Source organism: Electrophorus electricus, chromosome 2 (genome assembly GCF_041902795.1).
Source record: "Electrophorus electricus isolate QZ-2024a chromosome 2, ASM4190279v1, whole genome shotgun sequence".
Classification (NCBI taxonomy): domain Eukaryota; kingdom Metazoa; phylum Chordata; class Actinopteri; order Gymnotiformes; family Gymnotidae; genus Electrophorus; species Electrophorus electricus.
The window spans coordinates 1,310,001-1,322,500 of NC_137498.1; the positions used below are offsets into that span (position 1 = coordinate 1,310,001).

Consider the following 12,500-nt stretch of genomic DNA (forward strand, 5'->3'; position numbering starts at 1 on the left):
TCTGGTTTTTAGTCCAGTCCAGTTTTCTAGAAGTCCTAGTCTGGTCTTGATGGTGTGCGCGTGTGTCTGAAACCCACCCTACATGAGAGCGTGTATCAAAGGCAATGGAGAAGTAGCTGGCTGGGGTGGAGGTGTGGTGGGCTACAGCAGGGGATATCAGGGGGTGGTGGGGGTAGCCATGGCAGCTGAGACGGGTTGAGGTTCAGTAACGTCATGACATCGGGGGTAGGTGTGTAAATTAGGGATCTGTAATGACAGCAGGTCTGGCTACAGCAGCACAGCTAAAAGGAAAGAGCCAGAAGGAACCACAGGCATGAGGGCACCCTGGAACATCAGCACTCCACCACTCTCAGTCAACAAACCTGAGTGACAAAAGAGAGGTGAAGTGACAGCATCATAACACCCCAGTTTACCATAACTCTCAATGCAACACGGACCCCCAGATATAAACCTGTACCCAAGATGGGAAGTAGTTAATAAAATGCCTGACTGTACAGAGAGGTTTTCAGCCTTGCCTTAAATACTGACACTGTGTCTGAGTCTCGAACCTTTACAGGAAGGTTTTTCCATAGTGTGGGAGCTTTATGGTATAAGGCTCTGCACCTTGCGGTAGATTTTCTTATTCTTGGTACTAGTAAAGAGCTGTACCTTTTGATCTAAGCAGATGTGGTCAGTCGTAATGCACTAAGAGTTCTCTAAGGTACTGTGACCAAGACCATTCAGTGCTTTGTAGGTAATTAGAAGTATTTTATAATCAATAGGAAATTTTATTGGGAGCCAATATAAAGCAGCTAAGATAGGGGTGATGTGATCACATTTTCTCGTTCTAGTAAAAATCCTGGCTGCTGCACTTTAAACTAGCTGGAGCTTGTTTAGGCATTAGTGGTACAGCCAGATAGTAAGACATTACAGTAGTCCAATATTGAAGTAGTAAATGCATGGACTAGCTTTTCTGCATCATGTGAGGAGAGCAGGTTCCTAATCTTTGAAATGTTCCTGAGGTGGAGAAAGGCAGTCCTAGAAATATTATTTGCATGAGCAAATAAATCGAACAAGAGATTGGTATCCATAATAACTGTTTAACATTTCCATAATAATAACTGTTATTCTAATAACTGTTCGGACTCCTCCACCATAAGTCACGTGATATGGCCCTCCGCGTGCATGTGGATCCATATGTACTGTGTTTATTTCTGTTGTAACCACGCCCCTCCACACATGCACAGGATTTAGTGTTAATGTCTTAGGTCTATATAAACCCCTGTCTGTGTGTGCTCCCATTGTTGGTCTTTGTCGCTACGTGTGTTTAACTAGATCTGTGTAACCGTAACGTTAGTCTGTCCCATGGCAAATTGTAGGTGTTTATTGTTTATTGTTAAGTGTATAGTTATGTTCATTGTGTGTGTTATACGTGAGTCCCACCATTGTATTAAATGTGTTATGTCAATAAATGTTCTGCACGAATGAGGAAGTTTCTGCATCCTGACACGCCCCCTGTGGCACTTGGGCCAGTGGCTACGTTACACAACAACTATTAGAGAATTGGGAGACTGATTGGGAGACTAATGAGGTTCACTAAGTAATTAGAGAACAAGGACCTAGCTGTCTCTGGGCCTAATAAAAGCACCTTTGTTTTAACAGGATTATGTGAGCGAAAGTTCCTCGACATCCAGTGTCTGATGTCCTTTATGCATTCGTCAATAATACTAAGGTGATCCTGTGGTTTGGCTGAGACATATAGCTGAGTATCATCAGTGTAGCAGTTGAAACTAGCACAGTGTTTACGTATAATGTCATCTAGAGGTAGCATATATAAAGAAAATAGCAAAGGCCCTGGAACAGATCCTTGTGGGACACCATAGCTAACCTTGTTATATGCTGAAAAGCCTTATTTATGTAAAAAAAAAAAAAAAACTGGTAGCGACCAGCTAGATAGTATTTAAACCAGGAAAGGGCTGTTCTCCTAATCCCAACAACATTTTTGAGTCTGTCTTGTAAAATGTGATATATAGTGTCAAGCTGCACTCAGATCAAGTAATATAAGCAAAGAGACATAACCCTGCTCAGAAGCCAACAGGTCATTAGCTACTTTAATTAGAGCTTTTTCCATACTGTGATTAGGTGTAAACACTGACTGAAAGATTGTAGTATCTGATTCTGATTCAAATATGACTTTAGCTGCTGAGTTAGTTTTTTCTAGGATCTTGGAAATAAATGGAAGATTTGAGATCGGCCTGTAATTTGACAACTGACGGGTTGAGGTTAGATTTTTTGATATGTGGTCTGATTACTGCTAATTTGAATGATTTGGGAATGTAGCCAATGTTCAAGGAGGAGTTTATTAAATTTAGTAAAGGTTAAATTACTTCAGGTAGGATTTCATTAAGAATGTGTGTGGGCAGTGACTCTAGTAAGCAAGTGGAGGATTTTGAGCATGAGAGATGTAAGTTCTGGCTCTTGGATCGGTGTAAAGAATTCTAGAGTTGATTTTGGCGTGGTTGTTCTGATCTCTAAGTAGCTGCCTGATGTCATGTTAATAATCTGAGTGTAATCTGAATCTCTAATGTGATTAGAATCATGAACTCATTACAGCTATGTGATGTTGTAATCTGAGCATTGGTGTCAATTTTATTCCTAGTTGTAGAAATCTAGGATTATTTTTGATATTTTCTATAAGGCTCAAGAGATAAGATGTTCGAGTGGTAATAAGTGCCTTTCTATACTCGAGAACGCTCTCCTTCCATGCAAGCTGGTAGACTACAAGTTTACGCTGTACATTTGGGTGAGGTGGTGGTTGGCAGATAGCATCAGCATGGTCTGTAGATATTGTACAGTTAACTTGTGCTCCTGCCACAACTCAGTTAACTTGTCCTTCATTTTAGAGCTCCATTACACATCTGAACACAAGGTGGTGTTTTCTTTTTTCGTTGGCTATTAATGGAACAGTTCAGCTTGATTCGCTGACCAGCATACACAACTAAAATATGCTCAGGTGGGTAAAAAAAAAAAAAAAAAAAAAGTTTGATATACTCTAACTGCTCTGAAATGCAATCAGGAAGCCAAAAACCTATGTGGCCCCTTGCTCACTACCATATTCCCTCTCCAGCTAGATCCAACTCAACCAAAATATGCAGACTAGAGCCAACCAGCACAGACTTGGCCAGACTAAGAATCAGGAAAAAAAATAACATAAAAGTCACATAGTATAATCCCAGAAGAATAGAGCAAATGTCACACAGCCAGGGACCAATGGCAAATACATCCATAATGATGTTTACATTTGCATAGTATTGGTGGCAGGTGTTATTGGTTGTATTGTATGTGTCTTTGTTTGTTAGGATGAGGGCATGAAGACACCTTCAGCCGTGTCTGAGCAGTGGGGGTCGTATTTTGTGGATGTTCAGAAGGGAGAGGAAGGAGAAGATAAGCTGAGACTGACCTGGTGTTGCCACTGCATCCACACCTACAGCACACTGGCCATCCCCAGTGTGGAGGCCATCACAGGTACCCAACACCACCAAACACTTACAGAACCCTGGCCATCCCCAGTGTGGAGGCCATCACAGGTACCCAACACCACCAAACACTTACAGCACCCTGGCCATCCCCAGTGTGGAGGCCATCATAGGTACCCAACACCACCAAACACTTACAGCACACTGGCCATCCCCAGTGTGGAGGCCATCATAGCAAACACTTACAGCACACTGGCCATCCCCAGTGTGGAGGCCATCACAGGTACCCAACACCACCAAACACTTACAGAACCCTGGCCATCCCCAGTGTGGAGGCCATCACAGGTACCCAACACCACCAAACACTTACAGCACCCTGGCCATCCCCAGTGTGGAGGCCATCATAGGTACCCAACACCACCAAACACTTATAGCACCCTGGCCATCCCCAGTGTGGAGGCCATCACAGCAAACACATACAGCACACTGGCCATCCCCAGTGTGGAGGCCATCACAGGTACCCAACACCACCAAACACTTACAGCACACTGGCCATCCCCAGTGTGGAGGCCATCACAGGTACCCAACACCACCAAACACTTACAGCACACTGGCCATCCCCAGTGTGGAGGCCATCACAGGTACCCAACACCACCAAACACTTACAGCACACTGGCCATCCCCAGTGTGGAGGCCATCACAGCAAACACCTACAGCACACTGGCCATCCCCAGTGTGGAGGCCTTCACAGGTACCCAACACAACCAAACACACACACACACACACACACACACACACACACACACACACACACACACACACTATATATATATATATATATAGTGTGTATATCTGTGTCTGTGTGTGTGAACATAGTGTTAAGAAAAAGATATAACCAGCCACTGAAAAAGTACATAATCTCTCTCTCTCTCTCTCTCTCTCTCTCTCTCTCTCTCTCTGTCTGTCTCTCTCCCCCCCTCACCCCACATTTCAGAGCTGCCACTTGATTTTAAGTTCCCTCGGTTTTCTCTAGATAAGCCAAGCACTACAGGTTACTACCCCAGACCTCCCGACTCACTGCTGAAGAAGGAACAGAGTCGCTCGTGAATTCCCGTGGTTCCACAGTGGAGGCTTGACCCTCCACCTCCAGTGGCACAAACAGAACTCAGTTACATGTTATTAAAAGGTGAAACAGTAAATGTTTTAAGTGAGAGCATTTTTCACACAGCTGAAACCCAAACTCATCACTACCTTTCAACACATTGCTTATACTCTTGTACCAAATCCCTACCCCCAACACTCCCTATTCCCTAACCCCTAAAACCTACCCTCTAACCCCTAAATCCTAAAACCTACCCTCTAACCCCTAAATCCTAAAACCTACCCTCTAACCCCTAAATCCTAAAACCTACCCTCTAACCCCTAAATCCTAAAACCTACCCTCTAACCCCTAACCCCTAAATCCTACCCTCTAACCCCTAAATCCTACCCTCTAACCCCTAAACCCTAAAACCTACCCTCTAACCCCTAAACCCTAAAACCTACCCTCTAACCCCTAAATCCTAAAACCTACCCTCTAACCCCTAAACCCTAAAACCTACCCTCTAACCCCTAAATCCTAACTTTTCTAAGCACAGGGCTGCCTTTTGCTCTTTGGTTCTGTGTTTCTCATCCTCAATCTTATCTGTCATTCATGTAAGAATACACAAACAATTACCCAACCTCAAGCCTAACTTCAATATTCCTGAATTAAATTTCAAATAAAATAAAACACACTGCCCAGTCCTGTCGTGTTTAGCTATGAGGACCGGCAGAAGCGGTGAGGCTAGCAGTACCCTGAAAGACAATTTACACAGTGTTTATACTGGTATCAATTATTTGTGACTTTTAAGTGTTGTGAAGCAGTTAAGGGGGTGTGTTTAGGAGGGGCTGTGTTTGGGAGGGGGTGTGTTTGGGAGGGGGGTGGCTTCAGCTCTCATGTCTGCTGTATGTACAGTGTGAGCTGTGCTGTATGTGCTGTGCTGTACTGTATGTACAGTGTGCTGTGCTGTATGTGCTGTGCTGTACTGTATGTACAGTGTGTGCTGTGCTGTATGTACAGTGTGTGCTGTGCTGTGCTGTACTGTATGTACAGTGTGTGCTGTGCTGTATGTACAGTGTGTGCTGTGCTGTATGTACAGTGTGTGCTGTGCTGTATGTGCTGTGTGAGCTGTGCTGTCTGCATTATGCCTGTGTGAAGCTGTGCTCCCATCACACCCTGCTGTTTCAATGAACCGCTGTGGCAGTGTGAAATGGTGTGTGTGTGTGTGTGTGTGTGTGTGTGTGTGTGTGTGTGTGTGTGTGCGCGTGTGTTTGTGTTTTGGTGTTTGTAATCGTCCCTGTTCCTGTTGGAGTGTGTTTGGAGCCTGCTGCAGCTGTAACAGTGTTATTTCTTTACAGCAGCGTACAGTGAAGGGCATTTATTTGAGTGTTTTGTGAGATGATATTCGTAAAGGTAAGAGGTGGCTTGTCTGGTCTAAGGTGCAAGCAGCCCACCCACTGGGACCAGTCTGTCCAGTGTGTCCAAGTGATGTAAGATCACTGGTCAAGCAACTACACATGACTATCCAGGCATCACATCTCACCATACATTTAGATGGTAGAATTAGCCAAGTGTGGCATGGGAAGAATTAATGTGTGTATATGTTTACGTTACATCATCTGGTGTGCAAATTCAGTATTTTGGAAACGTTTTTCTTTTACTGGGGATTGGGGTAATTCGCACTGTTGCTGAGGCAATATTTAAACTTCAAGGTCTGAGTTTGACTTTGGAGAATGTTACCATGAAAACTTTTGTGGGTTTGTTGTGTCCTATGTTGTGAACATCAGTGGAGCAGAAGTGTTCAAACAACCATCTGCAGAAATAAATGTGTTCTCAAATATTTGGAGTACTGACGTTCTTGTGTGTCTATTACTAAAAACTGTTCTGAAAACCATTCTGTACATTTAAAATCATAGAGCAACGAATATCTGACTTTGTGAATTGTATTTGACCTGCTCATACCTACAAAGAGGAGTTCCGCATGTTTTCTGGCCGTTTGGTAAATGTTTGCATTTGCTAGAAATTTGAACGCTTGGGCCTTGGTTCGGGCCCGTACGTAGCCCGGTACCGTTCACGCCTCCATCCGGACGCCCCTCCTCGTTTCCACACCCCCCGGTTCCTAGCGCTTGGGCCGCCGGTTCGGGCCCGTACGCAGCCGGGTACCGTTACGCCTCCAGACGGACGCCCCTCCTCGCAGCTGCTGACGTTTCCAGCCCCCCGGTTTTTTTGTGCGTGTGGCTGTCTGCGGTTCGCCTCTACGACGGGACATGTGTCCATAAACCCGCGGAATGGGCGCTCCGCCATGAACACAGCGATTACCGGAGTGCGTCGGGAATCAGAGAGAGCAGAAGCGCGTCGGAGAGGTAACGGGAGTCGTTTATTCCGCCGTGTGTTGGGAAAACAGCTGGCAGATACGCTTGTGTCGGGGAAAGTGCGTAGAAAGTCGGCCGACTTCGACCCAACGCGGATTATAGTCCGACGCAGCCTAAAACCTTCAGGCTGGGGTTTGGAGAACCTTCGTCTACCTAGAGAGAAGAAAGTGTAACTATTTGGTATGTGAGTAGTGGAAATGACAATCCAGTCGCCTGACCAGAGCGGTTGAACTGGCTCGCAGCCGTGTGTGTGTGTGTGTGTGTGTGTGTGTGTGTGTGTGTGTGTGTGTGTGTGTGTGTGTGTGTGTGTGCGCGCAGGATTAGGGAAAAGGCGCTCTGAGGTATCAAAGTTTTTTTAAAAGGCAAAGCTTTGAAAAATGAGCCTCAAGTCGAAAAGTCCATTGAAACTTTTAGTTCATGTAAGAAAATGTCTGTGAAGCCCCAAAGCGAAACTGGCGGCGGGACTGAACGTGAGCACGAAGTTCCGTTTGGGTTTAATAACGTTGGTGTTCGTTAGGTGACTGGAAAACCCCCCGACTGAGTCTCTGTTCCTCCAGCAGCCCTTAGTCCGCAGCTCTGCGCTCATCTGCTTTAAGGCCAGCCCCATCCTGCAGGGCCCTTGTGAGTGTTTCTTACTGTCTCTTCAGTAGGAATGCAGAGGTCATGGGGGTCCCATTCGGCTCCTTCCCAAATGCAGAAAGAATGTGAGGATTGTAAAGATTCCAGTGAAGCCGTCACGGCTGACGCCAGGGTTAGATGTGTTCAAGAAAGCCTTCACACGCAAGTTTACACAAAGGCTTCATATGATTCAAATGTACAGCTGTGTATCATTTCTCTGTAGGAACCATTTGTTCAATTCCTTTTAGTTTAGTTTCCTTTGTTATTTTGTGAGCATGTGCCCACTGCATGTCAAAGGTCCTTAAATAGGAGGAGGAAGGGTCAGAGGCTTTTGATTTTGTGGTTGTGGGCTTGTTGGGGCTGTGTGCCAGTTATTTCATTTGCTTTGTCATCAGCTTCATTTATTTTTGTTGCTTTATTTAATTAATGTTATTTCCTGGATACAGCTGCTCTAACCAAAGACTGCTGCGACACCAGACTGGGTTGACTGTGGCCTGTTGGACTTCATGTTTGCATCAAGTGTCAATTAGTGACGTGCTAAAAGAGAGAAAACGTGGATAAATGGTCAAACCATTTACTGTGACCGAAATACACACACACACACACACACTTCATCCTGTTTGCTGAAAGAATCAGCTAGTTTGTGGTTGAGTGTATGTGGGTGTGACACTCTCATGCTGCTGCCTGTTTCTGTATATAAGGTTTTCCTCACTAGGGTCCTAAAAGAACTGGCTATATGCCGGTAAACACCTTGCATGAATAAATCAACCTTGGTCTGCTTTTTCTGAGGTTTCAACTTGTGATGAGCTAAGAAAATAGTGTCTTTAGGTTACTGCATACAGTGCACTTCTGCAGACTAGAATTTAGGACTGGGTAAAAAAAAAAAGTCCCGTTTCATTAAGAATTTGGTTTGAATTCTTACCTTAGTGCATGTGTGTACATTTAAAATGATATATTGGTATGAATTTTGTATTTGTTAATACAAAGTAAATATAATGATTTAGGACAACTTGTCTATATTTACAATGAACCTTTTCAGTAAACTGCTGTACTGTAAGTTAATGTTCAGTCTAACCCAAACCCTCACCAAAATGTTGGTGATGTTTATTATAATTTTATGTACAACTGAATGAAAAGTAAAATTCAAACTCCAAGCATTGAACAGAGCCTATATTCGGCTCTACCACACCCCAGCCCCAACACCTGGAAGCAAAAATACCTGGAAGCAAAAATTCCCTGTTTTCCCTGGTCCCACTGTCTGGTTCCCCTGGTCTGGTTGTCCTTCCTCAGGGCCCTGGGACATGTTTCTCAGAATGAGTGACAGTCAGAGATGCAGAGAAGCACACACACTTTATTCAGAGATTCATGAGTGTATATAGATTCCAAAGTACATGAGTAAGTGGAAATCTGAAATGACAGCAAGTGCAACATGTTCAGACATAATAGAATATGCGGTATAATAAACGAGACAGCTGTCTGTCACTAGCTCAGACCATATTTGACAGCCTTTCACCTGTGTAAGAATAGGCATGCTAACATGACAGAGCATTGATCTTTAATACGGCTGGATTGTGCTGAGGTACCTGTGTAGTTGTTGCGTTAAACTTGATGTAAATGACATGCCCTCATGTTGATGCGTGTTGCTACTCCAAAATGAGGGGTAACCTCTTTAGCCAAAATTTTACATTTAACATACACATTCTCACATATTCACTACCTCATACTTGAATGTTTCCATAACTAATGACAGTGAGGGGCTTTCCTGTGTGTATCTGTGTCACACTAATATTCTCTGCTATGCCAATACATCTGGTTTTGGCCTGGTGGAGTGATGTACACTAAATGGCCATTCTCTTAAACACACCTGCCCTTCCACAATTGGAGCTTCCTTGTATGTAAATTAGACATGTTTGAAACTAAGAAGAATAAATTCAGGTAAGCAAGTTTTCCATGGATCATTTTCAGTGCGAATCCACTTTAAAATGGGAGAATCCAGGGAATGGAGTGACTGAACGAGGTAGGGTCATCAGTGCTAGAACAGCAAGGGCCAGACTTCAAAAGCTCGAAACCTTGTGGGGGTTTCTTGAGACTATACAGTGTTGAGAGGGTATACAGTGTTGAGAGGGTACAGTGGTGAGTATACCAAGAATGGTGTGATCCAATGAAAGGAGGTCATATGGACTGGCCATTCAAGGGGGTCAGAGGAGGATGTTGAATCGTTCTGATGAACATGTGGCGCACAGTCAAGCAAACTGCAGACAAACACGCAGGTAGCAGCACAGACGGGCTATAACGGCACAGACGGGCTATAACGCAGATGAACTATAACGTTATAGCCCGTCTGTGCCGTTATAGCCCGTCTGTGCTGTTATAGTTCATCTGCAGCACAGACGGGCTATAACGGCACAGACGGGCTATAACGCAGATGAACTATAACGGCACAGACGGGCTATAACGCAGATGAACTATAACGGCACAGACGGGCTATAACGCAGATGAACTATAACGGCACAGACGGGCTATAACGCAGATGAACTATAACGGCACAGACGGGCTATAACGCAGATGAACTATAACGGCACAGACGGGCTATAACGCAGATGAACTATAACGGCACAGACGGGCTATAACGCAGATGAACTATAACGGCACAGACGGGCTATAACGCAGATGAACTATAACGGCGCAGACGGGCTATAACGGCGCAGACGGGCTATAACGGCGCAGACGGGCTATAACGGCGCAGACGGGCTATAACGGCGCAGACGGGCTATAACGCAGATGAACTATAACGGCACAGACGGGCTATAACGCAGATGAACTATAACGGCACAGACGGGCTATAACGCAGATGAACTATAACGGCACAGACGGGCTATAACGCAGATGAACTATAACGGCACAGATGAACTATAACGGCGCAGACGGGCTATAACGGCGCAGACGGGCTATAACGGCGCAGACGGGCTATAACGCAGATGAACTATAACGGCACAGACGGGCTATAACGCAGATGAACTATAACGGCACAGACGGGCTATAACGCAGATGAACTATAACGGCACAGACGGGCTATAACGCAGATGAACTATAACGGCACAGACGGGCTATAACGCAGATGAACTATAACGGCGCAGATGAACTATAACGGCACAGACGGGCTATAACGGCGCAGACGGGCTATAACGGCGCAGACGGGCTATAACGGCGCAGACGGGCTATAACGGCACAGACGGGCTATAACGGCACAGACGGGCTATAACGCAGATGAACTATAACGGCACAGACGGGCTATAACGCAGATGAACTATAACGGCACAGACGGGCTATAACGCAGATGAACTATAACAGCACAGACGGGCTATAACGCAGATGAACTATAACAGCACAGACGGGCTATAACAGGAGACCAGTTTGAGTGCCAGTGATGTCTGAAAGAAACAGAAAGTCAAGATTCCTTTGGGCAAAAGATCACAAACACTGGATCACAGAGCAGTGGAAGAATCCAGATTTCTGTTGCACCACACTGATGTGAGGGTCAGAATTTGGCACGAGCAGCATGAATTGATGATCATGATGATGATGATGAATATTATTTTTAGCATTACCTTCTCCTTACTATCATTACTTGGTCTTAACCATCAATATTTGCTCCTTTTCTCACTCACCTCCACATCACCTGTTCTCCCTGCCCTGCTGGTGTCCTCACACGCTCTCACTATCTCTCTGTAATCTGAAAGAAACGTTATCAGTAAACAACTGATATTTCTATCCATGATGATCAGGAATGGATTATTGATCATTTCTTATTGCCAACACTTTCTTCACCAGTGTAATGACTGGTAATTGTAAAGTGACTGGTCTTGGCTCTTGCACAACACTCTTATACGTTATCATCTAACTAGATCTCATTTTCTCACAATGTACTTTTCTTTTTTTTCCCCCTGAGGTTTCCAAAGAACTGCTGAATGTCATTGTCACCCTTCCTCTTACTCAAGACTTACTAGGAATGAAAACTGACTTTTATCATAACAGCTAAACAGGACATTATACAAATAAACAGTAAATTAAAGTTGCAACTCTCTACATGTTCACTCACCACAATGACTGGCACATTACTGAGAATTCACATGGGATTTCTAACAAATATAATGAAATATAAAATAAATGTAACTTTGTAAATAAATGTAAATGAAAATGAAGTGATTAGAATATGGCGTGTCAAAAGGAGAGCTGTAAGTTGAAAGAGGTTTTACATATAAAACTTTTTGATTACACCACTGTTTATACCACACACTCTCTTAATTTAAAACATTATTATATTTTTATATTTTAATTATCATACAATCCTAAATTGTGTGTGTGTATATGGTAGATCAGTGGTTGAGGTACTTTGTAATTGGCAGGGCTTGAACTCACAATCTTCCACTGCTGGGCCCCTGAGCAAGACCTTTAACCTTCAATTGCTCAAGTTGTACTCGGTCATAATTGTAAGTTGATTTGGATAAAAGCGTCAGCCAAATGCCGTAAATGTAAATAAAACCATTAACTTTAGCTGAATATACCTGTGACTATTGGATGCTGCATGAAAGTGTAGCTAATTAACTGTCCAGGTTGGCTAACATCAGTAGTGATGGTTGATTTGATTTAGCATTTGAAAATTGGCCCATTTTCACCAAAATTTTGTTTCCATGTTATAAAATTACTGACACTTTTCAGAGCAAAATGATGTTTTTTAATCATGCATCCCTGCGTTTTTCACACGCTTTTGTTTCTGATTAATAAGAAACTGATTTTCCTTTTTATCAAATGTACCATTGCTGAAATTCACATAAGCAAGAGATTCAAACAAGGTGTGGCTGAAACTATCAGTTGAAAAGTACAGAATGGACTATTTTTGCACTCCATTGCAGCATATTGAAGAGATTAGCAGATTATCTTGCAACTGAGGTGTTTTTCTTGGCAGTAAGACAC

The 12,500-nt window shown here is 43.8% G+C and overlaps 2 protein-coding genes across 6 annotated transcripts in view; both read left to right on the top strand.

Moving 5' to 3' along the window:
* The window catches only part of nt5dc1 (5'-nucleotidase domain containing 1), a 42,271-nt gene extending 35,895 nt beyond the window's left edge, over nt 1-6,376 (top strand). Inside the window, exons 11-12 of one of the 2 annotated variants that reach the window (XM_081695216.1) lie at nt 3,339-3,504; nt 4,489-6,376. In XM_081695216.1, the coding sequence (XP_081551342.1) occupies nt 3,339-3,504; nt 4,489-4,562 (240 nt within the window). In that variant the 3' untranslated portion in view covers nt 4,563-6,376. Of the gene's footprint in view, nt 1-3,338; nt 3,505-4,449 lie in introns of both variants that reach the window. The other variant, XM_027030741.3, reaches the window with a different exon arrangement.
* Nucleotides 6,377-6,668: 292 nt separating this feature from the next.
* dse (dermatan sulfate epimerase) overlaps nt 6,669-12,500 on the top strand; it is a 15,676-nt gene continuing 9,844 nt past the window's right edge. Inside the window, exon 1 of one of the 4 annotated variants that reach the window (XM_027030738.3) lies at nt 6,669-6,899. The gene's annotated coding sequence lies outside the window, so the exon portion shown is untranslated. The other 3 variants (XM_081694979.1, XM_027030736.3, XM_027030737.3) reach the window with 3 other exon arrangements.